Genomic DNA, 23893 nt, shown 5'->3' with positions numbered 1-23893 from the left:
CAGCTGGCCACCTGTCTTCTTGTCGCCAGCACCCTTGCTTTTAGCTTCAGGGTCAGATGACTCTAAGTCCCTGTCACCTATGAACTTACATAAATGGCAGCTGTGGGAGAGCCTTCTGTCTTTTTATGCCTACTTTTCAATCCTAAGGATTCCGGGCTACTCAGCCTCAACGTGACCTCCCTGGATATCTATCATCCATCTTGTCTCATATTGCAGTGTGTTTGTACACATTCCTGGCTCCACAGGGGGCAGGTGCCATCCCTGTGGTCCTCTGTATGACCTATTTCTGAGCAAAGTAGGGGAGTCTAGGACTGAGGCAGGTCCGTTTCCTCAGTCCCAGATGACCCTAATGTGCTGCCTGCTCACTCCCTGCCCCAAGATACTCTGGGACACACATGGTAGCAGGAGAGAACCCTTACACAGACTCTGGTACATGTATATATATATATTCTCACACAAAATAAATATAATGTAATAAAATTTTCAAAATGTAAGGAAGGTCTAGAATGCAGCTCAGTGACAGCACAGCATGAGCAAATCCCTGGTTCAACCTCAAATCACACACAAAAAGAACAATCTTCAAGGGAAGGGTGTATGTGTGTGGGAGCAGAGAGGCCCACATGACTCCTGTAGTTGGGTGTGTTCACACTTGGTTGCTTCCACTGCTCATGGAGTCACTTGTCTTTGTTCTACAAGGTCTTCTGGGATGAGGAAGCAGCAGGCCCATGAGAGCTCCAGGCCCTTGTCCATTGAGCGTCCTGGGGCCGTGCACCCCTGGGTCAGTGCTCAGCTCCGGAACTCTGTCCAGCCTTCTCATCTTTTCATCCAAGATCCCACAATGCCACCCAATCCAGCCCCTAACCCCCTGACCCAGCTGGAAGAAGCCCGCAGGCGTTTAGAGGAAGAGGAGAAGAGAGCCAACAAGTTGCCCTCCAAGCAGAGGTAGGCTCCTGTGGTATAGGTGACCTTACATGGCTCTAAGGCCTGAAGAAGGCCCTTGTGGGAAGACAGCCATTCTGGGCTGTTTTTCCACTGAGAACCACAGAGGTAGCCCTGCTGCAGGACAGAGGGCTATGAGGTGAATGTTCTGATGGCTAACAGCTTTTGGGCATGCCCAGCAAAGTGGTGGATATCCCGACCGTCTCTGGTGACAGCCGACAAAGCACGGCCACAGGGAGATAATAGACAACTCCAAAGCACAGGCAGTTATAGGACTTGTCTGGAGGGACCATGATTCCAACCTCTCTCCTGTCTTCCTCAATCTCAAGAACATCATCATCAGTCCCTTCACCACCACAGTTCAGCAAGCCTATTCTATCCCTTTGGGGAGTATGTTCTGCCCAAACTCAAGAGATTTTTCTTTGGGTAGCAGTATTCTTGGAGCCAGAACATGCCTTCTCTGACCCTTTTAATTTTGCTTTGAATCAGTTGCCTGGACATTCTGGCTTATTGGAATTCCCAGATGGGTAATAGTCTCCATGAGGGCTTAGGATCTGTTTCTTACCCAGTCCCTGGAACCATGGTCACACAAAGGCCACTATTGCCCTTTGAAACTATCAGCTCCTTTATTCAGTTTGGGTTGTGTAGATTCTGGCGTTTGACCTCACTTCTGAGGGTCCTCTCTCCCTGGGATGCTACAACTCATGACTGGCAGACTCTGCACTTACGGTCTCTAACAGGATCAGGCATTAGTTGCCCTGGAAGCTTAGACATGTTCCTGGTCCCTGAAAGTCTCCTCAGACCAGTACCAGGCTCTGAGCCTATACTACCTTTGGTTCCAAAAGAAGTTACAGCTACCTTGAACAGAAAGAACCCCTTTGCCACCTGCTGTAAGCTGTGTTATGTGCTTGTGCTGCCTGTTCTGTGTAGGAAGTGTTCCTCCTGGAGCTGAAATACTGCACGTATCTGGTAAGGCTCTGAGGAAGTGGAGCAGGATGTCATTTGGGATCTACCAGGACTGATGCCCTCACTGGGCTAGGCAGGGTGCTCTCAGAAGCACAGTGTTCCTAGGAGGCAAGATTTTCTTGTAGAGCAGGGTACTTTGTGAGTTAGGATTCTCTTGTGACACAGAGGTTGCATCTATTCATCCTACCATTACCTGGCAAGCCCCACATGATGGCAACAGCTGTGGTTTTCTCCTGGCCAGTAGCATCAGCTAAACCCCTCTGGTTTCTGTTTGATGAGAACACCATCACTACACACACATACACATATCAGGTCTTAGCTGGTGTCTCAAGTCTTCATGTGTGAGGAAATTGAATGTATTGAGGCTATTTCTGGAACTTTTTGAACAAATGTAGCTGTATGGGGTGAAAGCCTCAGGCTTTGGCAGGCTCTGTTAAGGTAGACCAGAATAAAGTTACTATCGGGGACCCATAGTGGCATACCCAGGTAGAGGATTTGCTTGGAAAGGCTCTGCTTTGGGGAGATCCTAGAACATGCCTCAGTCATGGCAACAACAGCCCCCCAAGGTACAGTATGCCAGAACCACTGCTACTGTCCATGTCTGATATCCGCATCATCTTCCGGAAGTTCATGATGAATCTGTGTAGAAAGAGCCACATCCCTGGGAGATGTCCTGGCAGGCCCTCTCCAAGAACCTCTAGCCTGGAGCAGACATCTGAGCAGGGGGTGAAGAGCACAGTTCTCCAGAGTGTACTCCAGAGAACAGACCAGACTGGCATTGACACCGTGTCTAGACACTCAGGGCAGGGCCTCTGATGATCTGTGAGTGGGAGTTACTGCAGCTGGTTCCTGCTGCTCACCCTGTCTGTGCACACTGTGCACAACACTGGCTGAGCCCCATCCTCTTTGATGCGGGTTGTTCCCTAGGTATGTGCAGGCAGTCATGCAGCGGGGACGCACCTGTGTCAGGCCAGCATGTGCTCCGGTGCTGAGTGTGGTACCAGCCGTGTCGGACTTGGAACTCTCCGAGACAGAGTACGTGCGCCCTGTGGGTCCTCCTGGTTCTGCCCATCCCAGCTCAGGCCAAATCCCAAAGTGGAGCACCTGTTTGATAGGCTTTGTCACTGAGCCAGGAAGCGTCGGGCTGGAGGAAGGCCTGCTGGAGCTTCTCCCTGCTGTCTCCCAATAGAGATCATGCCTGTTCAGTGTAGTGGCATGAGCACTAGGTCTGAGTGTGGTCCTACACGCACTACAGCTTGCCTTTCATTTTGTCTTGACTCTCCTGAGCTGCTAAGCTCGGTCTGGGGACTGGTGGGTCTACCACCATTCTACACAGGGTCAGGTCCACAGTCTTAGTCTTCTTGAAATAGCAGCGGGAGCTTGAGCCAACTTTATAGTAGGATCTGGTTGGTGTGACTACAGCCAGAACTTAGGCTCTGCACCTCCCCCTGCCACAACCACATGTAGGTCAGGGACATTTCTAACCTGCCCTTCCTGTGCTTTTACTCAAGACAGAAAGATGAGGATCCCCCTTGGACCTTGCTGCTGACCCAGTCCAAGCTCCATTATACCCAGGTCATAAGAGAGAGTATCCTGAGTCTGGGGCCTCTGCAGATGGCCTTCCAGTTATTCTGGAGAAGTAGGTCTCCGTAGATTCAACCCCCAGAGAGCTTTGAAAGCCCATTGCTAGAAGAAGGTCCAAGAACCTGGACAAATCACACAGCCAGAATGGCCCATGTATCTTACTCGACCAAGGAAAAGCACCCATGTGGCCATGGGTGAGGCCAGCTATTGAAGCTTCTGGGGTGATTGAAAGGTACAGGAACACAGGAGCAGACTCAGAGCAGCTACACAGCACCCTGCGGACCTGGGCAAGAAACAGCTCAGGCCTCCTGTTTGCTTTGGAGATTGTGGCCGGCCTGGTCCTAGGGACACTTCCTTTCCAGATCATGCAGCTCTGACTGGTCCATCCTCGAGACTTATGGAAGTTTAGAGAGGTTGGGACTTGTCAGGATCTAGAGACCACCCCCCCTTACAACCTTGGAGATTGGACTTTGTGAGCCGAGGGCCTAGCCTGGTCATTGTGGGTGTCTGTGCCCACTTTGCATGATCTGGAGGAAAGTGCTTCTCTTAGAGCTAGACCTGTAGCTTATTTCCTAGTGAGTGGTTCACACAGTACTGGTACCCAGATTTCTGGTAGGTGGGTGGCAGGGCCTTTGAATACCACATTGCTGAGTGAAGAACTGACCCTGGGATGTCTTGTCCTCTGTTGGTAGATGGTACCTATGAGGTGCTCTGTGTGACCTTGGCCCGAGCCCACTAATTACCACTCTGTTTCTGTCCCAGGACAAAATCACAGAGGAAAGCAGGTGGCGGGAGCGCACCACCGTGTGACAGCATCGTTGTGGCCTACTACTTCTGTGGGGAACCCATCCCCTACCGGACCCTGGTGAGGGGCCGTGCTGTCACCCTGGGCCAGTTCAAGGAGCTGCTAACCAAGAAGGGGAGCTACAGGTGAGAGAGAAGCCGCAGCCCTCGAGCGGACTTGCCCAGCATGCTATTGGTTCAGTGTAGAAGGAAAGTTTTCTGTCCACTTGTCTTTTATCTTCCCCTTCACCCCACTTCTCTCAGCCATGATGCTGCTTACTACTCTATTTGGGGTACATCAGGATTGGGTGGCATCAGGACCCAAAGCTGGACTGGCCCTCTGTTCTAGGCTGAGACCTCTGTCTCCCTTCATGTCAACCAACTCAAAAACTTCAATAGGAGATTACGGATACCTGAGTGACAAGAGAGCCTGTTAACCCTACTGGTGTCAGCCCATGTGGATGGCAGAGCTGGGGCCCCCAAACCCCTGCTCTTCCTGAATCAGAAGCTGATCAGCAACCTCCACACCTACCAGAAGCCAGGGTTAGAGCTCCCAGGGGCTTTGTAGCGATTCTCAACATGCTATCAATATTAACTCAGCCTTTGAGTGCTCCCAGCTCTACCCCAAGGATGGCTACTGCCCAGCAGGCACCAGCCAGGATCCTGGCTGGGGCAAGCCTGCCCTGCAGGGTAGTAGGACTTCCAGGGGTTCCAGGACAGGCATTCTTCTCCTGGAGGTGGCTTTTCTTACTGTCTCTACAATTTTCTCTCCCTAGATACTACTTTAAGAAAGTGAGTGACGAGTTTGACTGTGGTGTGGTATTTGAAGAAGTGCGGGAGGATGAGGCAGTCTTGCCTGTCTTTGAAGAGAAGATCATCGGCAAGGTGGAAAAGGTGGACTGAGCACTGGGCAGCACACTCAGAGTGCACCATCACTAAGGTGCACAGGCATCAGCCAGTGGGCAGCCTTGTCCTTGGGAGCCTGATGTGGGCAACAGCACAGGATTGTGTCACAAGCTCTTGTGGGGGGGAGGGCTCAGGTGTCTGCCATACCTCTGTCCCTCTGTGTCTGGGAAAGGAGGGGGGTTCCTACTGAGTGGTTCCATGGGTTTCTCTGTTTTGCTTTTCAAAAGGAAAGCCCCACCTACCCCCACCTTACTCCCTGAAGCAATACCAGGAGCCATCTCATGACCCTCAGCAGCTCTTGCTTTTGAATGCAGACTGACCCAGGGATACCTTTACCTGGGCTTGTATCCCAGTGTCCTCTTCTCCCTCTGGGACCTATCTACTGCACCTGGTTGGGCTCAGGCCCAGGAGCAGGGGATCCTGTGGGGGCCTCTGTATATTGTACATGTCACACCGAGTGCCTTCAACATAGCTGTCTCTTGCCTGCCACTGTGTGAATCTGGCGGCTGAGTACCTCAGGCCCCTTTGCCTGTCTCCAGCCACCAGCTTGGTTCAGCAGGGTGGTGGGGGGTCTGGTCCCTTCTAAGTGTCCATGTAAATATGTATATTTCTCAGGCCAGGGCTAGCAGGGGGTACCCTGAGCCCATTTTTCATGCGATGACTTGTACAATTATCTTTTCAAAGGTACTTGGATAATAATGAAATAAAACAGTTTTTGAACCTGCCTTGGGTGTGTGATATACTATCTGCTGCCCTCCAGCCAAGCAGTGAAGGAGGCAGGCTGGCCTCTGTATGTGTTGCCCATTCTTGCCCAGGCAAGCCCCAAAGTCAGGAGCACAAGAAAAAGGTCAGGCCCCATAAGGTGCTGAGTTAGAAGCAAGTACCAGGGGCTAAGCTAGGCAGACCAGCAGCCAGCCCTGCTCATGAACCACACAAAGTCTGGGAAAACATTTTTATTCATAGCACATGTCTCCCTCCAGCAACTGAGGACACCACTCCCTGGAATGCAGTGTCCAAATGGCTACAGCTCCTCCTTGGACCCCACGGTGGAATTGGCTTTTATTTCCTAGAAAGGATCACAGAAGCCCAGCTCAGACCTGCCTCAGCCCACTCTGCTGGGAGAGAACGTACTGAGAGGCTAGTATCCTGAATGGAGTACCACGGGGATGGAGACTGTAGGCTCCTTGGGCTCCTCAGGCAGGTCACCTCCACTGTCCAGGAACTTGGAGAATGTCTCTAGGTCCCTGGTGCTTTTGTATTCTATCACCTGAGGAGAAAGAGAAGGACCTGAGGGCATGCTCCCCAGCCACAGCCGGATACTAGCCGAGCCAGCTTTGGAGCAGTAGTACACTCCCTACCCCATCCACTGCTTCACCTTCCGGTCTGGCCCCGCAGGGAAGAACTTGAGGGTGGGATAGCCATGCACAGAGAAGGCCTCCAGCTCATTAGCTGTAGCATCCAACTCGGCGATGACAATGTCCTCACGATCCCTGTACTTCTCTGCCAGTGCCTCCCAGGCTGGAGCCATCTCCTTGCAGTGGCTGCACCATGGGGCATCTGAGGGAGGAGTCAGGCTTGGCTCGCTGACATCCCACCACCACCCACCACCAGCAGCCTGCCACCTTCCCCTCTTCAGCACTCACAGAACTTGACAAACACATTCTTGGTTTCATCAAAAGCCACCTGTTCAAAATTCTTGCCCACGAGAGTCTTGACTGGTCGCTGATCCCAGTCAGGGGGTATCTCCTGGCTCAGGAGGTAGGGCTGGAGAAGCAAGCAGTCCTCCACTGGGGTCCTGTGTAGGGCCAGGGTCCTAGGACTGCTGCTCCTTCCTCCCTCTAAGAACTACAGACCTTGACTTCCCCATGGAGGACTGCCTGGCAGAAGGCAGCCACAGAAGCTGCAGTGATGGGCACCACATCTGTAGGTGCATACTTCTTGGTGGTCTCAATATTGATCAGGCGCAGGGTTGGGGCTTCCTCAGCCTTGAGCCCAAAATAATTCAGCACATGGCCGTTGTCAGCGGCCACATCCACCATCACGAACAACACCTACCAAAAGTCATACCAAGTTGGGGTCTCCCTTAGCCCTACCACTCCTCCCCCTGGGCCCCCCCAGTACCTGCCCCCGGAATGGGGGAGCTGCCTCCCTGAAGTCTGTCAGCAGCTCCCTGTGCTGAGCTAGTGTCTGGTTCACAAACAGCAGCAGGTGGTTGAGGATCTTGGCTGCAAAGATCTTAGGTGATGTCTGGAGGGATAGGAAACCCATGACTTCCACTGGGCCTCTGTTCGAGGGCCCCCAGCCCAAGGTCCCCAAGCCTCCCACTTCTGAGGGTCCCTCCACCCTACCTCACTGTGACCTGTAGCTTTACTTGCCTGCATGTTGAACTCTGTGACCAGGTGCATGCTATGTGTGATGAGGAAGCGGGACAGGTCCCCTAGGTCCAGGCCAGTGTCCTTGTCTACCGGGAAGTCGGCCCGACCCTCATCAAACTGGACACCAGCAAAGTTAGTAGGAGCTATGGCCCTGACCCCAACCCTGTCCTTAACCCCAACCTACCTTCTTGAAAAGGACCACAGTATCCTTGGTGAGGCCAAACTTCTGAAAGAGCTGTGGCTGGTCAGTGACGCCAAAGGTTATGTCCAGGGCATCCTTCGCTAAGGCCAGGAAGGTGGCCACATCCTCTGCCTGTAGGTCCTACAGACCCAGCCCCCTGAGAATGATGGGTGCCACCAGTACTGTTCCCACAGCCTGTCTACCCCCCAATCCCCCAGTTTACCTGAAAGAAACCAATGGCCACCACATCCTGTTTGGCTATCAGTGCCTGGACACCTTCCTCATCTTCCAGACGTGTGGCACTGGACCCCACTCGCCGTCTCAGCCACTCAGCAATGTCCTCAGCCTTCTTGGGCCCTGCAGAGATGTCTCTATTTCAAATGGACTGGACTCCTGCCCCATCCCTAGGCCACACCCACTCCACACCTGTGCCCTTGCCCACCCCCAGCCCTACCCACCTCATACCTACGTATTCTTCAGGGTCTGTGCGGTTCCCATTCTGGAAGAACTTGAGCGTAGGGTACCCTACCACGCCAAACTCCTTGGTCAGCTCTGGTTCCGCAGGCCCATCCACCTTGGCCAAGGTGACCGCAGCTGACTCAGCTGCCAGCAGGGCAGCCGCCTTGCTGTACTCAGGAGCTAGTGCCTTGCAGTGACCACACCAGGGAGCATCTGGGGGATGAGGCTGTGAGTGCACCAGTCCTCAACAACCCCAGCTGCAGCCCAGGTCCAACAGGAAGCACGTTCTGTTCACACCCTCCTTCAGGACCACCCTAGGCGTTGATCACAACCACACCTGGGTGCCAGACCCCAGACAACCCTTAGAGCCCAGAGTCAGTGAGGTTTGAGAGAGTTTGGAAAGAATCCTGCTTCCTCACTCCAGGGCCACACAGAGCTGCTTTCTGAAGCCTACCAGCTAAGAATGGCTTGGACATTCGTAAAGGGTTGTAAGGAATTGCAGACACATATGTGATAGGACGCTGCATAGGCCACCCAACCTGGACACTGCCTTCACAGAAGAACCAGTGACCAGCTGTTTGGAACAGCGGCCCCAAAGGTGGTAACATCAGCATGTGGCCATGTTGACAGCAGGGGGGTTATGGGCATCCACATGTCCTTCCAGCCATACCACTCCTGCCCACTCAGACTAGACCACCACCAAGCCCAGCTCCACATCAGGGCCTCCTGTCCAGGCACCCTCTCAGGGACACAGGGTGCCCACAAGAAGGCCAGGTCTAGGAGGTAGACGCCGCAACCCGCAGGCTAGCACCATGGTCCCCAAACTGCTGGTCCAGGCACTCACAGAACTCCACCATCAGGGCTCGATGCTCCTGGAGTGCCAGGCTCAGGTTGTGGTGGCTCAGGACCAAGATCCCATCCTCCTTGGGGACTTCTTCCCCAGGGGACTCCTCGGGGAGTGCCTCTGAGGGACCCTCGGGCTCCTGTCCTTGTCCCCATGGACCTGAGAAACCCAGCAGGAGCAGCAACACTGGCAGCAGCAGATCCTCCATGGCGTGCTGGGCCCTGGAGGCTGGAGTAGATAAAGGGATCGGGGACCAAGCAGCAACAGCCACGTGGCACCTGGCTGGGTCTCGGGGAAGATAAAGCCTGAAAGGCCCCTCGGGGGCGGAGATAGGCAGAAAGAGGCAACACAGGGCAGCGAGACAGGGTAACATTTAATGGGCACCAGGCAGGGAGGCAGGACACAGCAGAGTGGGGGGACATCAGGTCACCAACTGGGGGGGTCTGGGGAATGCTTGCAGGTCCTTCTGCAACTGACAGAAACTGGGAACACAGGCCCCAAGTAGGTTCAGTCCTTCCAGTCCTGGCAGACATGGAGGCACCACTCCCAGGACAGGTGGTCAAGCCTGTCATCATCGGTGAAGAGGGACCTGACCACGTAGAGGCCACGTGCCAATGCGCCCCTTGGTGCTTCCTCCACTGTCGTCACAAATTCATACTCCTGGGCCCTGGGACCATAGCTGCCCACCATGAAGATGGCCTTGTCCACTGTGGGAAGGAAGGTCATCAGGAACCACCCCTCCGCCCTCCCTTCCCAGCCCCAGGCTGCCCTCCATCTCACCACGTAGTCCCCGACGATAGGTGTGATGCAGACATCTGAGGCCACTGACAATCTCCTTGTTGACCTGGGGGAAGGAGAATGTTAAGGGCCTTCTCTGGAAGGCTGGGACATGGCTGGCTCCCTCCTGCAGCTGCCCTCACCTTGAAGGTGATCTTCACCTTGTATTCAATGCCCTCCTTCAGGACAAACACCTGGTTTTTCAGTGCAGCCAGGTCTCCTGTTAGAGAAAGGACAGGTGCACTCTAAATTTCCAGGATGCACAAGACCCTGCCTGCCCCAGGAAGATCTCTGCAGGGACTGGTGGTGCCCGTGAAGTCTGTGTCAATACACCCAAGGAACTAGGCTTCGGCACGGGGTCCTAGGATTGTCCTCATCCAAAGGAGGGCTGCGCTCTGCAGAGGGGGTTGGTTACCTGTGAGGTCCATGATGATAGGCCTTGGAGCCTGATCCGACAGCAATGTCAGCCTAGTCACCTGCACGTTGGGCAGGCTGGGGTCTGAGGAGAAACAGCATCCACAGGGTGCCCTGCTGACCCCATCTTCCCCTCCCCCTGCTTGCAGCCCTCCACATCCAGGCCCCAGGCCATACCCGTAATGAGTGGCAGGGGCCCCAGCAGTGCCTGCTTGTACTTGACCAGGCTCATGTCCTCAGGGTCCAGCTGCCAGATTGCCAGCATGCTCTTCTTCCCAGGGGCCTGGTACTCTGGTACAGTTTCGTCCAGCACTTCTTCTGATGGGATCGGCTCCCCCTCCTTGTCAGCCAGGAGGACTGGGGAGTCGGGGAAGGTGTGTAAGCACCTGCCACCTGCTGACCCTGGCATTCAAGTGCTGAGCTGGGACCCACACTCTCAACCAGTTGTGCCTCCCACTGCCCAGTGGAGCTAAAGAAAGCAGAGGAGCTGTCACGGACACGCAGTGGCCCCTAAGTCCCTAGAAGTCCCTAGGCTTGGTCTCTTCAGGAGGGGCTCTAGTGACTAAGAGAGATTTCTAAGAGACCCTAGGGAGACCAATTTGTTTCTGGTCAGCTTACAGGCCACTGCTTAAAGAGTAGTGGCCCTGGGGTACTCCAGGGGCTCCCCAGCTCTGTGCTCTTCCCATCATGTCCTAGGCCCCTCCGGTGGTGCCCTGAACTAGGGGTCTCCATAGCCCCTTTGGGTGTCTTAGCCAGAGGTCTCACTGAGATGCTGCTCACTGCCCTCCAACCTTAGGATTGCCTCTCACCGGAAGGAGCCCCAGCCCCACCTACGGGAGAGGCCGCAGCCTTCAGGCTGGACACACTCCTTTCCTCCTGGCTTCCCTTCCCCAGAAGGGTCTGCGTGGACTGAAGTCCCACGCCCGGCCAGAATCCACGCCACGAGGTCCCCACGAGCCCCCAAAGTTGCCGCGGGGACTGACCCCCAACCGCGCCGCTCCCTTGCTGCCCCCCGGCGCACGTGGCCGCCTCCCGGCCGGGCCACTCACCTCGGGCGCACAGCGCCAGCCGGAGCAGCTCCAGCAGCTGCGCCCCCAGCTCGCACGCGTCCAGGCCCAGCATGGTAGCCGCGGCCCGCCGCGGAGCCGCCGCCCGCTCGGCTCAGCCCCGGCGCGACTGCGGTGAGCTCATCCCGGCCGGGAGCGCCCCCCGCGCCCAGCGCCGCGCCCGCGCCGCGCGCCCCCAGCCGCTCCGCGGACCCCGCGCAGCCCGCAGAGACGCGCGTGTCGTCCGCACCGCGCCGGAACCCCGTCGTCCCTGCCGCGCCCCGCGCCGGGACGCGTCGCCAGGGACCCAGCGCCGCCCCACCCCCACGGGGAGTCGGGTCCCCCGGGATCTCCTAGGCGGGGCGTGCTGGCCAGAGACGCCAAGTGGAACAGGTGCGACACCCCCACGTCCCTGGACTCCCATTATCAGCAGGCGGCGCAGGGCACACCTGGAGCCCCGCAACCCTCCACCTGCTCCCTCCTTCTTGTCTGGGCAAAGGGGACTCCTGGGGCCTATCAGCCTCCAGCTGGGCCACACCCTGTTGGTTCTGGGCACCCACACACTGAAGTGCAGTCTGGGCCGTACAGACTCAAGGATCCCTTTAAGCTTACTGGTGCAGACTGAATGTGGGGTTGGGGGAATGTGTCTGGGGGACCTGAGACCCAGACAATTTTGCAGGTTCCTATGACTGGGCAAAGAAAAGATACTGAAGAAACAGAAAGTGGGCTCTGAGAGATGTCTTAATCTTGACATCCAAAGGAGACCTAGGGATGGGAGGGGATGTTGGTTAGCCAAGGCAGGTGGCAGGTGAGCCCGGCCTTCAGCTGAGGACAGCAGGACCAAAGGCCTGGATCTGAGTCAGGAAGTCGGTGCAGCACAGTGTCTTTCTTTTCCGGGAATAACCAGGGATCATATCCACATTTGCTTTTCTGAGTAGCAGGTGACTGTTAAGGCTGAGGCATTGGGCTAGTGGCCACACTGACCCATTCATTACCTTTCCAAAGCAAGACCCTGCAAGGAGGCCCAGGAAGCCAGGGAGACCCACCCCTGCCCTGCAGGAAGTGTGTAGTGTTAGGTACGAAAATTACTTGTCCTTAGCTGGGGATAGCTTCAGCTGCCTGCAGCCTGAAACCTCCATAGATGCCTACTCATCCAGGGAGGGCGGATGGCCTTTGGTGAAGTAGGGGGCAGGAGAAGGTTGGGATCTACGGGTGATGTAACATATCTAGCCAGGACACCCCTCCACCCCCCTGATTTATTGGAATCAACTCAAATGACATGTTGAAGGTTCCTGGTCTCAGTAAGGCCAGTTCTCCCTCCTTTGGCTCCCAGCATTCCTTGGGTGGGGAAGAGAAAGAGGGTACCCTATCCTCAGGAAAGAAGAAACGACCCAGTCATGCCTTTTATAAACGGTCAGTAACCCTGTCAGTGAGGGCTATATCATACCATCCTATGGCTCCACACAGGCCATACATGGTGCCACATGTTTGAAAAGATACTCTTGGGCCAGCCAGACTACAACCTTGACCCCACATCCCTGACTCTGCTGGCCCTTGCCCTCCTTAAGGGCCCATGGATGGAGTAGTGGCGACCAAGACCCTATACCACTATTCCCAACCTGGTCCACCTGGCCACAGGCTCCTCTGCTGGAGTCCTCCATCCCTTCTAGGCTTCATCCTTTCTTACTGTCTCCACCCTGATGAAAACCTATCCTTTTCCAGAGCTTTGGTGACATGTCCCATCTCCAAGACCAAGCCCTGAGGTAGGTAGCCACCAGACCAAGGCAGGTTCCTCTGCTTGGCAGGCATCTGAGGTTTCAGGCTGCCCCCACGGCAGGCTATCACAAGTCACAGTTCCGGTGACTTGGTCGTGCAGCAACCTGTGCTCACACGGTTAACCTTGGCGGGAGGGGCTGGCAAGGGGCGGGGCGTCTCCTCTCGGACATCCGCCATGGCCACGGCTGCCGGCTGCACACCCCACGGCGGGTGCTCCCGCACGCAGAGGCCACATCTCAGCAAGGTGGGTCCTCGGCCTGTGGGCATAGGGTTTGGACAGGAGAAGGGGCGTGGGACGCTGCAGGTGAGGGGCGTGAACAGCACTGGGGAGACCCGGGAAAGCACTGGGAGTTCAGAATGACAGCACTGGGTGGCCCTGGTCCAGGCCTTTGCTGCCCCGGTTTGTTATCCCCGCGCGGTGGCCTGGGGAATCTGCGGGCAAGTGCGCACGATCTGAGTTGCTCCCCCACCTCCTGCGCTCGCTCTCAGATGGAACGGGTGGTCGTGAGTATGCAGGACCCCGACCAGGGCGTGAAGATGAGGAGCCAGCGCCTTTTGATCACCGTTATTCCCCACGCGGTAGCGGGTGAGGCTCGTGGACACCCTGGGGGGAGCAGGGCGCCGCGGTCTCCGCCCACTTCGCCTCTCCCGTGCAGGCAGAGACCTCGTGGAATGGCTGGTCCAGAAGTTCTGCATCTCGGAGGAGGGTGAGAGTCCAGGCGCCCCGCGGCTTGGGGCGGGGTTGGGCGCTAGAAGAGCGCTCACTTTTCTTCTTCTCAGAGGCCCTGCACCTGGGCACACTACTGGCGAAGCACGGCTACATCTACCCACTGCGTGAGTCCCGAGACTTGACGCTCCGGCCGGATGAGACGCCCTACAGGTTCCAGGTCAGGCAAGCCCAGGGTAGCAGGGTGCACCCCCACCAGGGGAGGGGTGGAGCTAACTGGGGTCCGAGCGGGATGTTGTGACACACTGGACCGGACCCGCACCCTCCCGCAAAAGATCTGGACAGAGGCAAGCCTGGAGAGCTTCAACTCTCTGGGGCTGCAGCAGACATGCAAAGGGCAATGTGCGGAGCATTCAGGAGTCCGGCAGCAGGTCCCAGCTGTGTGGTGATAGGAGCCCTGCACCTCAATGTGTGTCTAGGCCACCCCAAGCTCAGACTGTGACCACATCCTTGGATTATCAGGCTCCACTTCTTCCCCAGTCAGCTGGGGAGGCAATCAGAGTCACGGAAGTAGTCCCTTTATAGGACCCCAAGTGACAATCTGGCCTCAGTTCCAGGTAGAAAGAATGGGCAGTGGTCAGCTGGAGCTTCCAGATGAGGATGCACCCTCTGACCAACCATAGTTAGGAGCCAGATGGTGGGGGGTGCGGGGTACCTGGGAGAGAGATGAGAAGGTCTTGGACTTCATTTTCCCTGCACAACACAAGACACCCTACTTCTGGACAAGCACTCTGTGGCCAGCTGCTGAGCTGGACTATGGTGAGTGGGGTGGATATAAATCCGGTCTGGGAATTGGTGGTTCCAGGGCAATGAATGCCACAGGGTTTGGACACTGATGGCCCCTCTGCGTTATCTCCTATCCTTACAGCCATCTACCTGGCTAAGAAGAACATCCAGAAACAAGGGGCCCTGGTGGACTATGAGAAGGTGGGACCTCCATCAGGCTAAGTCCAGCACAGACTCACCCCTTGACCCACAGCATACTGTCTAGACCGCTAGATAACAAGTACCCCTACTCAGCCCTGCAGTCTCACTGGGAAGGCCCCCATACCTCCAAGGGAGGCTTAGGGTTCCCAGAAGGATGAGGCAGCCCCTGTTTAGAATCTTATGGGGTGAGCTGGTTTCTGTACCAGGTGGGGGCACACACACACACACACACACACACACACACACACACACACACACACCATTAACTCCCTGCAGTGTCCCTGGGAGCTGGGGTCCATGTTCCAGAGCTAGGCTGGTGTGAGGGTCACCCACTTTACCCACCAGATACTCTGCTGCCTTCCAGGAACATTATGCCCAGCTGCACAAGAAGATCAACCATGCATGGGATCTAGTAGTGATGCAGGCTCGAGAGCAGCTGCGGTGAGACACAGACCACAGCTGGTGGGACACTGAGCTCGGGATGCTCGGGATGCTCCTCGGGATGCTCCTCGGGATGCTCAGGATGGCGAGCTGGGCACCAGCAGCCCTGAGGCCAAGAACATCCCATCACAGGCTCCACTGCCTGCCCATGGCCAAGTGTGGGGAGTGCTGTGGTAGTACCAGCTTCCTCTCACCTCTGCCTACTCCTCCCAGGGCAGCTAAGCAGCGCCGGAAGGGAGACAGGCTGGTGATTTCGTGTCAGGAGCAGACATACTGGCTGGTGAACAAGCCCCCTGTGAGTCCTCGTGTGGTGAGGGCAGAGGGGGCTCCCTGGCTGTCAAAAGGGGTCTGTGTGTGTTGCTAAAAATACTCTCTCAAAACTGCCTGCTTAAGGATATGGTACATTTCAGGGTCTGGGAAGGATATGGTGCATTTCAGGGTCTGGGAAGGATATGGCGCATTTCAGGATCTGGGTGGGTGCCAGGAAGTTTGTTTCTTGGTTGAGAATGCATAGGTGAGATGGTGAGGCCTGAGGCTGCCTCTAGTCCCAGACCACAGAACAAGCCAGCTTCACTATGTGTATGGGAGACACAAAGAGCTAAGGCAGGACCTGAGGGTCCCAGGAGGCAAGGTGGGGCCTGAGCCAGCTACAGCACAGGGGCTGGGTTTCAGGGGGCATCGCCTGGGAAACTGAGGTCCTAGCACATGCCTCAAGGTCTGATTACGATCTGAGGGGACCACCCTGAGTCGGGGTAGGGAGAGAGATGGAGTTCAAGGCCAGATCCAGACTCAGTTTCCACACCAAAGAGTAAAGGGTATTGAAGTCCGTCGGGGTACAGGGCTTAGCACGCCATCTCATCGTCTTTCCGTAGCCTGGGGCGCCGAACATTCTGGAGCAGGGTCCTGAGAAGGGCTCTTGCAACTCCAGTCGACTGCAGATGGTAAGCACCTCATATTCCGCCCCAGCACCCCGCTGCCTGCTGCGTTCACACGTGCCCTTCCACTCACCGCACGCACTTCAGAGTTCATTGGACCGCTCATCCATCCATCCGTCCTTTGATCCACCTAAATGCGCCTGAGGCGGCCACTCTGAGGTCCCTAGTTTGCGCTGTGCCTGGTCTCAGTGCCTCCTGCACTCCACCTCAGGCTCCCTTAGTAACTCTTGTCCTCCTCCTTTCTTCCACCTGCCGACTTGGGTGCAAGTAAGTGGTGGTCCTGGGGGTGGGTGGGAGGCCCCTCCCCCAGGCTGAAACAGCACCAGAAACCCAGGGAGGGGAAATAATGACAAGCAAGGCTATGGCGTGGGGCCCTGGGCCCGCAGGTACCTCCCTCCAAAGCCTCTGGTAACATCCAAACTGGAGAAGGTGGGACCCAGGAAACAGGCCCTAGCTAATGCAGCGCAGGGGGCAGTATGACAGGTTAGTAACGAGTGAAGAATTTTCTAGGTAGCCTGGAGAACTGTAGGGTGTTATAGACATCTTCAGAGTCTCCAGATACAGGCTGTCAGAGGCTTCCCCTGGGGGCTCCAAAAGTTGGGCTGCAAGTCGGAGCCATTCTTTGCTACATCCTGGTGGAGCAAGGTCTCAGCCCTAGGTGGGGCATAGGGGGATTCCTGAACCCCAGAAGGCTACTTTGTAACTCAAGCCACCTGTGTCTTCCAGACCTAGAGCTCGGATTTCTACAAGTGTGAGGTAGGTCCTAGAAACTTGCGGGTTAGGGATGCCCATCCCCCAGCACAGGTCCTGACTCAGCTCTGGTGTCCTAGATCGAGCGCTTCAGGAAGGCGTTGGTCAGGAACCGGGTGAAGTCCTCTGTCTGCCTCGAGGCGTGAGTGAGGGGCAGCGAGAGACCCTTCCCAACCCAGACCCTTTAGAGAGCCTCTTGTCCCTAAGGCCACCCTGCACTGGCCCCTGGAACCCCCAGGTACCTGAAGTTCAGCAGCCAGCATGGCCCGCACGATCCCATCATGTCAGGGTGCCTGCCCAGCAACCCTTGGATCACGGACGATGTCACCTACTGGGCCATGAATGCGCCCACGTAAGCCCTGGGTGTTTGGGCGGCACTGTGCAGCGCTCCCCGACTTACCGGTAGCAGGATCAGCAGCCCACTCACCCCTCCCCTTCCAGGGTGGCTGCGCCCACAAAGCTGCGTGTTGAGCGATGGGGTTTCAGCTTCCGGGAGCTCCTGGATGACCCCGTGGGGCGTGGCCACTTCATGGATTTTCTGCAGAAGGAGTTCAGCGGTGAGAAGGCCCTATAGGCACCCCCAAGGGAGGGAGGCCACTGCCTGGACCCTGTCCCAGGCTTTCTCTAGCCTGCTCAGTGCGAACCCGCAACCCTGCCTGATTGCTGCCCTGGCTTCAGCGGAAAACCTCAGCTTCTGGGAGGCATGCGAGGAACTGCGCTTTGGCGGGCAGGCCCAGGTCCCTGAGCTGGTGGATGCTGTCTATCAGTAAGTGTGTGGAAGTGGAAACTAGTTGGCCATCGCTCAGACCCCAGCACATAGGCCTTCTCTGTACCATCCGTATCCCAGGCAGTTCCTAGCCCCTGGAGCTGCCCGCTGGATCAACATTGACAGCCGGACGATGGAGTGGACCCTGGAGGGGCTTCGCCAGCCGCACCGCTATGTCCTCGACGCAGCCCAGCTGCATATTTACATGCTCATGAAGAAGGTGGGCACATCCCGGTGTCCTCGCCAGCACAGCCCTCCCTAATCTGCTTTCGGTTCTGTTGGGTTTTGTCTGTTTGGCTCCATAAGGAGTGAGCATGGCCACTGCCAATCACGGCCCTGGTTTAGTGAACCAGTGTGGTGGTGTTCAGACCCCACCATTGCCTACTGTCTCTTGACTGGGCTGTCTATTCCCTACCCCACCCGTTTGTGTACCCTCTGGTCATCTAGTGGTACAGATGGAGTCAAAGCGGGATTCTTTACACTACTGCTCAGTTTTAAAACAATTAGCTGGATCCTTAGTGTTTGTTCAGTGGTTAGCAAGGTTTTTTAGTTTGTCTGAGTCAAGGTCTCATTTTTTTGTTTGTTTTTTCGAGACAGGGTTTCTCTGTGTTGTTTTGGTCCTGGATCTCGCTCTGTAGACCAGGCTGGCCTCGAACTCACAAAGATCCACCTGGCTCTGCCTCCCAAGTGCTGGGATTAAAGCCGTGCACCGCCACTACCCAGCCTGAGTCAGGGTCTCACTCTAAAATTTCTAACTATGTATAAATGTCCAGGCTGGCCTTTGACTTGCAGGTGAGCCTCCTGCCTCAGCCTCTTGATGTTATTTAATTTTTTATTTTATTTTATTTTTTTGGTTTTTCAAGACAGGGTCTCTCTGTGTAGCTTTGTGCCTTTCCTAGAACTCACTTTGTAGACCAGGCTGTCCTCAAACTCACAGAGATCTGCCTGCCTCCAGAGTGCTGGGATTAAAGGCATGCACCACCACCGCCCAGCTTGATATTATTTAATACCATAATAAATTCGTAGATATCTTAGGGCATGGTGTCAAAAACCTTTAATCCCAGCACTAGGGTCAGAGGCAAGTGGATCTCTGTGAGTTCAAGGCCAGCCTGGTCTACAGAGTGAGATCCTGTCTCAAACTAAAAATAATAGGTTTCAACATATTTGGTAAGTTTTAAACCACAACAGTTGACCATCATTGTCATTACAGCCAGTCTCCTGTAGTTCATACTGGCCTTGAATTTGCTATGGATGACTTTGAACTCCGATCCTCCTGTTTCCACCCCAGAGTGCTTGGATTTCAGACATGCATCATCACACCATTAAAAAATATTGTTTTCTCAAAAAAAAAAATGAAACAAGCAAACAAACAAAAACTAAAAAACAAACAACAACAAAAAAAAAAAAAAAAAAAAAAAACCAGGATTGGTGTCTTTTTTTATCCCAGCACTTGGAAGGCAGAGGCAGGCAGATCTCTAGGATTTCTGAGTTTGAGGTCAGCCTGGTCTATAGAGTGAGTTCCAGGACAGCCAGAACTACACCAAGAGACCCTGTCTCAAAAACAAAACAAAACAACCCAGCAAAACAACAACAACAAAAAGGTATTGTTAAGAATGGGTCTTCCTATGTTCCTTAGCTGTGATCTGTGACTTCTCCCATGTGGACTCAAGCTGACACTCTTGGCCTGGTCATCTTAATGTCACATCCTGTGACTCCCCAGCCCTTGTTGGCCTCCTGCTTTCTGGTGTGTGTGTGTGTGTGTGTGTGTGTGTGTGTGTGTGTGTGTGTGTGTGTTTTGAGACAGGGTCTCTCTATATAGCCCAGGCTGTCCTGCAACTCACTCTGTAGACCAAATTGGCCTTGAACTCAGAGAGATCCACCTGCCTCTATCTCCTGAGTACTGGGATTAAAGGTGTGTGCCACTACACTTGGCCTTAGTGTGAGTTTTTGTAGGGTTTCTCTATTTTTCTAACAAGCTCTGCTCTTTGAAGGATGATTATTTATTTTATAATCTCACTATGTAGCCCAGGCTATCCATGAGCTCATGATCCTCCTCTCTTTGCCTCCCAAATATTGGGAGGTGTGATGCAAACCATGAAGCCTGGTCTGCTGTACAGTTAAAACTCGGCATCCTCGCCCTGCCTCTGTAGAGGTGGAGACACTGACTCCTCAGCCCTGGCTGAGAGGTGCTTGGCTCATCCCTGTGTGTGTGAACACGGCACCTCTTGCCTGTGTTTTACAGTCTGGTGCTCCCACCAGATGGGTGCCATGTCTCTTTAGGTCTTGGTTTGGGCTAGTGTTGGATGGTCGTGTCCCCTCCACCCCCAGTCCCCAGTCTTGCTTGGCCTATGAGCAGAAGGTAACCCCAGCAATGCCTGGCTGGACCTGGCTAGGAAGTGAAGGGTCAGACTGGACACTGTTTCCTGCAGGACTCCTACCCGAGGTTCCTGAAGTCTGACATATACAAGGGCCTGCTGGAGGAAGCTGTGATCCCGCTGGAGACCAAGCGCCGGTGAGCCATGCCAGTGCCCTATATGCGCTGAGCAGGGAAGACCCTGCAGAGCAGACCAGGCCCTCAGCACTTTCTCGTCCCCAGGGCATTTCCATTCTTGCGGAAGCCTCTGCACTCAAGTCCCAGCCCTGCTCTTCAGTCTACCCCTGGAGAGCCTCCAGCAACCAGCACCCCTGCAGGTGGCAATGGGGAGGAGTAGATGGATCTTTCGGGTCACCTCAGCTTACCATCACCTGCCTGACACCCTGTGCTTACCATCACCTGCCTGACACCCTGTGGAGTCATGCTGTCCTGGATACTGGTCCCCGAGCACTGGTGTCTCCTGTGTAGAGATCCCAGCCTTGCTATGAGGGCCCTGAGTCTCCACTAAAATCCCCACACACCCCCTTAGAAGAGACTGGTCCAGCCACTGATTCCTAGCAAGGATATTTCATTGACTAAGCCTTACCAGGACAGGACTTGTTCCGGAAAGGTAAAACAAGGTCCTCAAAGTTCCTGGTACTCTGTAGTCAGAAGTAGGTGGTCACCTCATTTCTAGAATATCAAGTCTTTGACACATCAAGAGATATTGGTCTCTGGCCATGCCGTCCCATTGAGGATGGCTCCACCGCTGTGTAGGTCCCTTATTCTGCCGAAGCTAAACCCAGTGGCTTCTCAGTAGACTGTATCTGCAGGCACCACATTCACCGCTATCCACAGCATCTCTTCCACCTGTCTTACCAGATCTGAGAAAGGCAGTTCCTCTTGTTTTCCTCACTGTGGTGCTCCTGGGTCCCTTAGGTCTTTGCCAAGGAACAGTCTCCCTAACCGGGCTGTCCTCTGTGCCACCTCCTTCTGCCATGCAGCTCCCAGGCGGGCTGCTCTCCAGTCTCTCCTCACAACTCATTTCTACAGAAATAAAAGATTCGGGTCCTGACTTAGTCCGTTCTCCTGTGGGTCCAGCTTGGCCCAAGTCCATGGCTCGAGTATCTGTGACACAAGGCATGGGTGGCGTGCAGTATGAGTGGCGTGTGTGTGCATGCCGAGTGTGATGTGCGGCATCTGTGGTGTGTCTGTTGGTGTGTGTGAAGAGGCTGGGAGCAGCTCGGGAGTGTGGTTCCGGTAAACATGTAGCCACCATGGGTCTGGCAGGATGGCTCAGTGGGTAAAGGCTCTTGCTGTCAAGCCTGACAACCTGAGTTCCGTCCCCGGGACCCACATGGTTGAGAGAACTGACGCCCACCAATTGTCCTCTGACTTCCAGGCACACCCCTACCCCAAATAAACAAATGTATTGTTTAAGTGGCTCCCGTGGAGGGGCCTGTCCTGTCTGGGCTGCTGAGTGGCCCGGTCCTCTCAGTCCTTCGGTGGCCGCAGCCTACAGACCTGAGGGCCTTGGTCTTTGGAGGAAACACATGAGTGTGTGAGTGCAACAGAAAGCCAGAACCTTGTCAAAGAAGCTGTGAGCAGACAGGATGCTACCATCTGTCCAGTGTCCCCTGGAGCAGCTGTGCCCAGCTGCAGGAGAGATGACCCAAAGCAAGCCCCGGGACCCTGAGAAACCTTGGGCAGGCTAGAGGGGCAACTGGTCCCTTAATGACCATAAACAGGTCACCGTCCTCAGCAGCCACCAGGTGGCCTTCAGGGAGGGAGCACAACCCAGACTGGCTCTGAGTAGTGGCTGCCCTTGGACCCTGTACCCCCATCCTGTGCCGTGGAGAGCCCGTCTCCTGAACTCTGGAGGCAGACCCTTCTCCTCCACTACCCTTCCTTCTCAGAGGGATGTGTATGCTGAGTTACCTTTACTTCTCAGGGTTGAGGGACCCACTTTCTGCCTTGAAAACGCCTACCCATCAACCTCAGCCCTCAGGTTGACACCTCAGGCTTTTGCGCACGAGATTTTTGTACATGTGCAGTTAGGAGAACAAGTTCATGTTTAGCAAACTCCAAAGGGTTCTCAGAAGGACTGATGCTCTCGGGTCAAGCCCTGAAACCCTTCCAGGTTCTGCGCAGAGACAGTTAGAGCTCACCTGACCTTCCATTTCACTGCTCTGCATAACAGAACACAAAGGACATGATCCTAGGGTAGGGATGCCTGTAAGACAGCAGGAGCCTCTGCCCTGGTGATCATCCTAGAGGCTGTTCGAGAAGACTACAGGCTTGTTCCTATCGGGCAGGTCTGTGTAAGCTCTCATCTCCTCAAGTCTCCTCTTAACCTTGCCTTGGAGCCCTGGCATTCCTGGCAATGACTTAGAATTACCCCCCCGCCCCCCATTTATGGCAGGCAGAGAGACATCCAGACAGATTGCAAGCTCACGCTGGGCTACTGGGGCTTTCCCCCATCAGTGCAAATCATTTATTGTGTTGTTTTTCATGGTGGCTAGGGTCGTGGGACTGCTTTGGCTACAGAGCTAGGGATCTGGGCAGAGCTGCTCTGTTGCCCTTGGGCCTCAGGAGCAACAAGGCACAAAGTGAGACCTGCATCAGGTAAGCACCAGAGAGTAGGAAAAGGGGCGTGCCTGCTGTGCTGGGGGGGGGGGGATGGGGAGGTAGGGGGTGGTGGCGCAGGGACTTGTGTGCAGACAGCAGGTCCAGTGTACTGAGGGAAGAGACAGAGTCAGCGTGTATTCTACAGGCCCCTCAAGTGCACCCCCAGGCTCCACTGCAGGCCCCTTCTGCTGGCAAAGCTCTCGCTGCTCACTTTCCAGGAGACATGCTCCCTTCTGCTTTGGGAGAGCAGCTTCAGGGCCTCAGGTTCCGGGCGCAGCCCTGAGGCTGCCCAGGGCCCACCACCCTCTGAGCTCCATGACTCCCGAGAGACAGTGCAGACGAAGGGAGAGCCGGGCCGGAAGGGAGGGACGGACGTCACAGGCAGGGGTCGGGAGCACCCCACAGCAGCGGCTTCTCCAGTGGAGAGAGAGAGGGGAAGGAGGCACTAAGTGGGGGGGCTTCCTGAAGGACTGGCTCGGCCCATACTGGCCCAGGGAGGCCTATTGGCCTTGACCAGGTCACATGGGCCACACAGTGAGACCTTTGACGGAGGACATGGTATAGGCAGGAGATTGGAGGTGTTCATCCTTGGGAATAGCTGGTAAGGCCATAGCTCCCAGAGGACCAGAATCACCAGGGCAAACAGTGAGGTCGGCGTGGAGGCTGAGGGTAGGCCAGCTTTCCAGGAGGCTTTGTTTTCACAGTTGGAGTCTTTCCATGTGCCCCAGGTACCACCACCTACAATTCACTCCGATACCGTAGTCGGGAGAACCGGTCCCGGATAGCCTGGTCGCTGTCTGAGCTGCCTTCACCCAGGTGGACCACTCGACTGCCTGGGACAAGGTCTCGAACTTTGTGTTTGATCACAGAGACCAGGCCAGGCATGTCTGAGCTTGCTGGGCCCGTCAGGAGCACATAGGCAGCGTGGCGGCTTGGTTCAAACAGGATCGCTGTAGGGAACGACAGTCAGTACTGCTCAGGACTAGCCGGAGGGAGAGAACTAGGTCGGGGAAGACCTGGACCCAAGCTCACCATCGAAGGCCACGATGTTGGCAGACACGTTGGCTAGCTCCAGCAGGATGCCAGGCAGGGTGGGGTGGAACATGTACAGGCTGTGCTGCGTGTCTTGGGGATCCTAAAGTGAGAACAGCGGTGTGCCTCACTCACCTGTTACACCTGGGCCACAGCTCCATCTCAGTGGGCCCTGGAACTCCTGGTCCCTTCCTGGGCAGCCCTAGGTTACCTTCAAAAGCTGTTAACTAAGTACCTTGTTTAGAGTGATGTCTACCAGGGTCCCCCAGAAGGCTACCTCTTGT

The 23893-nt window shown here is 55.4% G+C and overlaps 5 protein-coding genes across 10 annotated transcripts in view; 2 read left to right on the top strand and 3 right to left on the bottom strand.

The window, feature by feature from the left end:
* Positions 1-5903, top strand: part of Axin1 (axin 1) — a 58722-nt gene extending 52819 nt beyond the window's left edge. Inside the window, exons 8-11 of one of the 2 annotated variants that reach the window (XM_028893317.2) lie at positions 697-942; positions 2833-2940; positions 4252-4419; positions 5049-5903. In XM_028893317.2, coding sequence (XP_028749150.1) covers positions 697-942; positions 2833-2940; positions 4252-4419; positions 5049-5175 — 649 coding nt within the window. In that variant the 3' untranslated portion in view covers positions 5176-5903. The remainder of the gene's footprint in view (positions 1-696; positions 943-2832; positions 2941-4251; positions 4420-5048) is intronic. The other variant, XM_028893319.1, reaches the window with a different exon arrangement.
* Positions 5904-6116: 213 nt separating this feature from the next.
* Positions 6117-9424, bottom strand: Pdia2 (protein disulfide isomerase family A member 2). The gene is made up of 11 exons (XM_028893325.2): positions 9038-9424; positions 8200-8406; positions 7958-8091; positions 7738-7875; positions 7554-7670; positions 7300-7425; positions 7032-7229; positions 6822-6942; positions 6554-6735; positions 6338-6445; positions 6117-6244 (listed from the first exon to the last, which is right to left on the bottom strand). Exons 1-11 carry the CDS (start codon positions 9408-9410, stop codon positions 6200-6202), a joined length of 1749 nt encoding a protein of 582 aa, XP_028749158.1. The 5' UTR covers positions 9411-9424; the 3' UTR covers positions 6117-6199.
* On the bottom strand, positions 9393-11551 carry Arhgdig (Rho GDP dissociation inhibitor gamma). The gene is made up of 6 exons (XM_028893324.1): positions 11278-11551; positions 10406-10585; positions 10230-10313; positions 9958-10034; positions 9818-9881; positions 9393-9744 (listed from the first exon to the last, which is right to left on the bottom strand). The coding sequence occupies exons 1-6, from the start codon at positions 11348-11350 to the stop codon at positions 9545-9547; spliced, it is 678 nt and encodes a 225-aa protein (XP_028749157.1). The 5' UTR covers positions 11351-11551; the 3' UTR covers positions 9393-9544.
* Positions 11552-13215: 1664 nt separating this feature from the next.
* Rgs11 (regulator of G protein signaling 11) lies at positions 13216-21028 on the top strand. The gene is made up of 17 exons (XM_028893321.2): positions 13216-13294; positions 13540-13636; positions 13707-13757; positions 13831-13937; positions 14485-14536; positions 14646-14704; positions 15069-15145; positions 15359-15440; positions 16018-16086; positions 16813-16836; positions 16911-16972; positions 17069-17182; positions 17272-17387; positions 17509-17596; positions 17678-17816; positions 20026-20108; positions 20193-21028. Exons 1-17 carry the CDS (start codon positions 13226-13228, stop codon positions 20305-20307), a joined length of 1404 nt encoding a protein of 467 aa, XP_028749154.1. The 5' UTR covers positions 13216-13225; the 3' UTR covers positions 20308-21028.
* A 1377-nt stretch (positions 21029-22405) lies between these two features.
* Positions 22406-23893, bottom strand: part of Fam234a (family with sequence similarity 234 member A) — a 33287-nt gene continuing 31799 nt past the window's right edge. For all 5 annotated transcript variants that reach the window (XM_028893344.2, XM_037200722.1, XM_037200721.1 and 2 more), the window contains 2 exons: positions 23610-23712; positions 22406-23527 (listed from right to left, as the gene is read on the bottom strand). In XM_028893344.2, the coding sequence (XP_028749177.1) occupies positions 23316-23527; positions 23610-23712 (315 nt within the window). In that variant the 3' untranslated portion in view covers positions 22406-23315. The remainder of the gene's footprint in view (positions 23528-23609; positions 23713-23893) is intronic.

The sequence above is a fragment of the Peromyscus leucopus genome, chromosome 8b (assembly GCF_004664715.2).
Source record: "Peromyscus leucopus breed LL Stock chromosome 8b, UCI_PerLeu_2.1, whole genome shotgun sequence".
Classification (NCBI taxonomy): Eukaryota; Metazoa; Chordata; class Mammalia; order Rodentia; family Cricetidae; genus Peromyscus; species Peromyscus leucopus.
The sequence above is the reverse complement of the archived record's forward strand: the minus strand, read 5'-3'. Positions and strand labels throughout refer to the sequence as shown.

Bases quoted from the DNA above. Each gene is read 5' to 3' on its own strand.
- Rgs11 (XM_028893321.2), top strand. From the start codon at position 13,226: ATGGCCACGGCTGCCGGCTGCACACCCCACGGCGGGTGCTCCCGCACG. The intron at 13,938-14,484 runs GTCAGGCAAGCC...GCACAACACAAG, and splicing joins AGACGCCCTACAGGTTCCAG to ACACCCTACTTCTGGACAAG. The intron at 14,537-14,645 runs GTGAGTGGGGTG...CTATCCTTACAG, and splicing joins AGCTGCTGAGCTGGACTATG to CCATCTACCTGGCTAAGAAG.
- Arhgdig (XM_028893324.1), bottom strand. From the start codon at position 11,350: ATGCTGGGCCTGGACGCGTGCGAGCTGGGGGCGCAGCTGCTGGAGCTG. The intron at 10,314-10,405 runs GTATGGCCTGGG...GTTTCTCCTCAG, and splicing joins GCCCCTGCCACTCATTACGG to ACCCCAGCCTGCCCAACGTG. The intron at 9,882-9,957 runs GTGAGGGCAGCT...TCCTTCCCCCAG, and splicing joins AGGTGAAGATCACCTTCAAG to GTCAACAAGGAGATTGTCAG.
- Pdia2 (XM_028893325.2), bottom strand. From the start codon at position 9,410: ATGTTACCCTGTCTCGCTGCCCTGTGTTGCCTCTTTCTGCCTATCTCC. The intron at 7,426-7,553 runs GCAAGTAAAGCT...CTATCCCTCCAG, and splicing joins TCACAGAGTTCAACATGCAG to ACATCACCTAAGATCTTTGC. The intron at 6,943-7,031 runs GTCTGTAGTTCT...TTGCTTCTCCAG, and splicing joins TCCTCCATGGGGAAGTCAAG to CCCTACCTCCTGAGCCAGGA.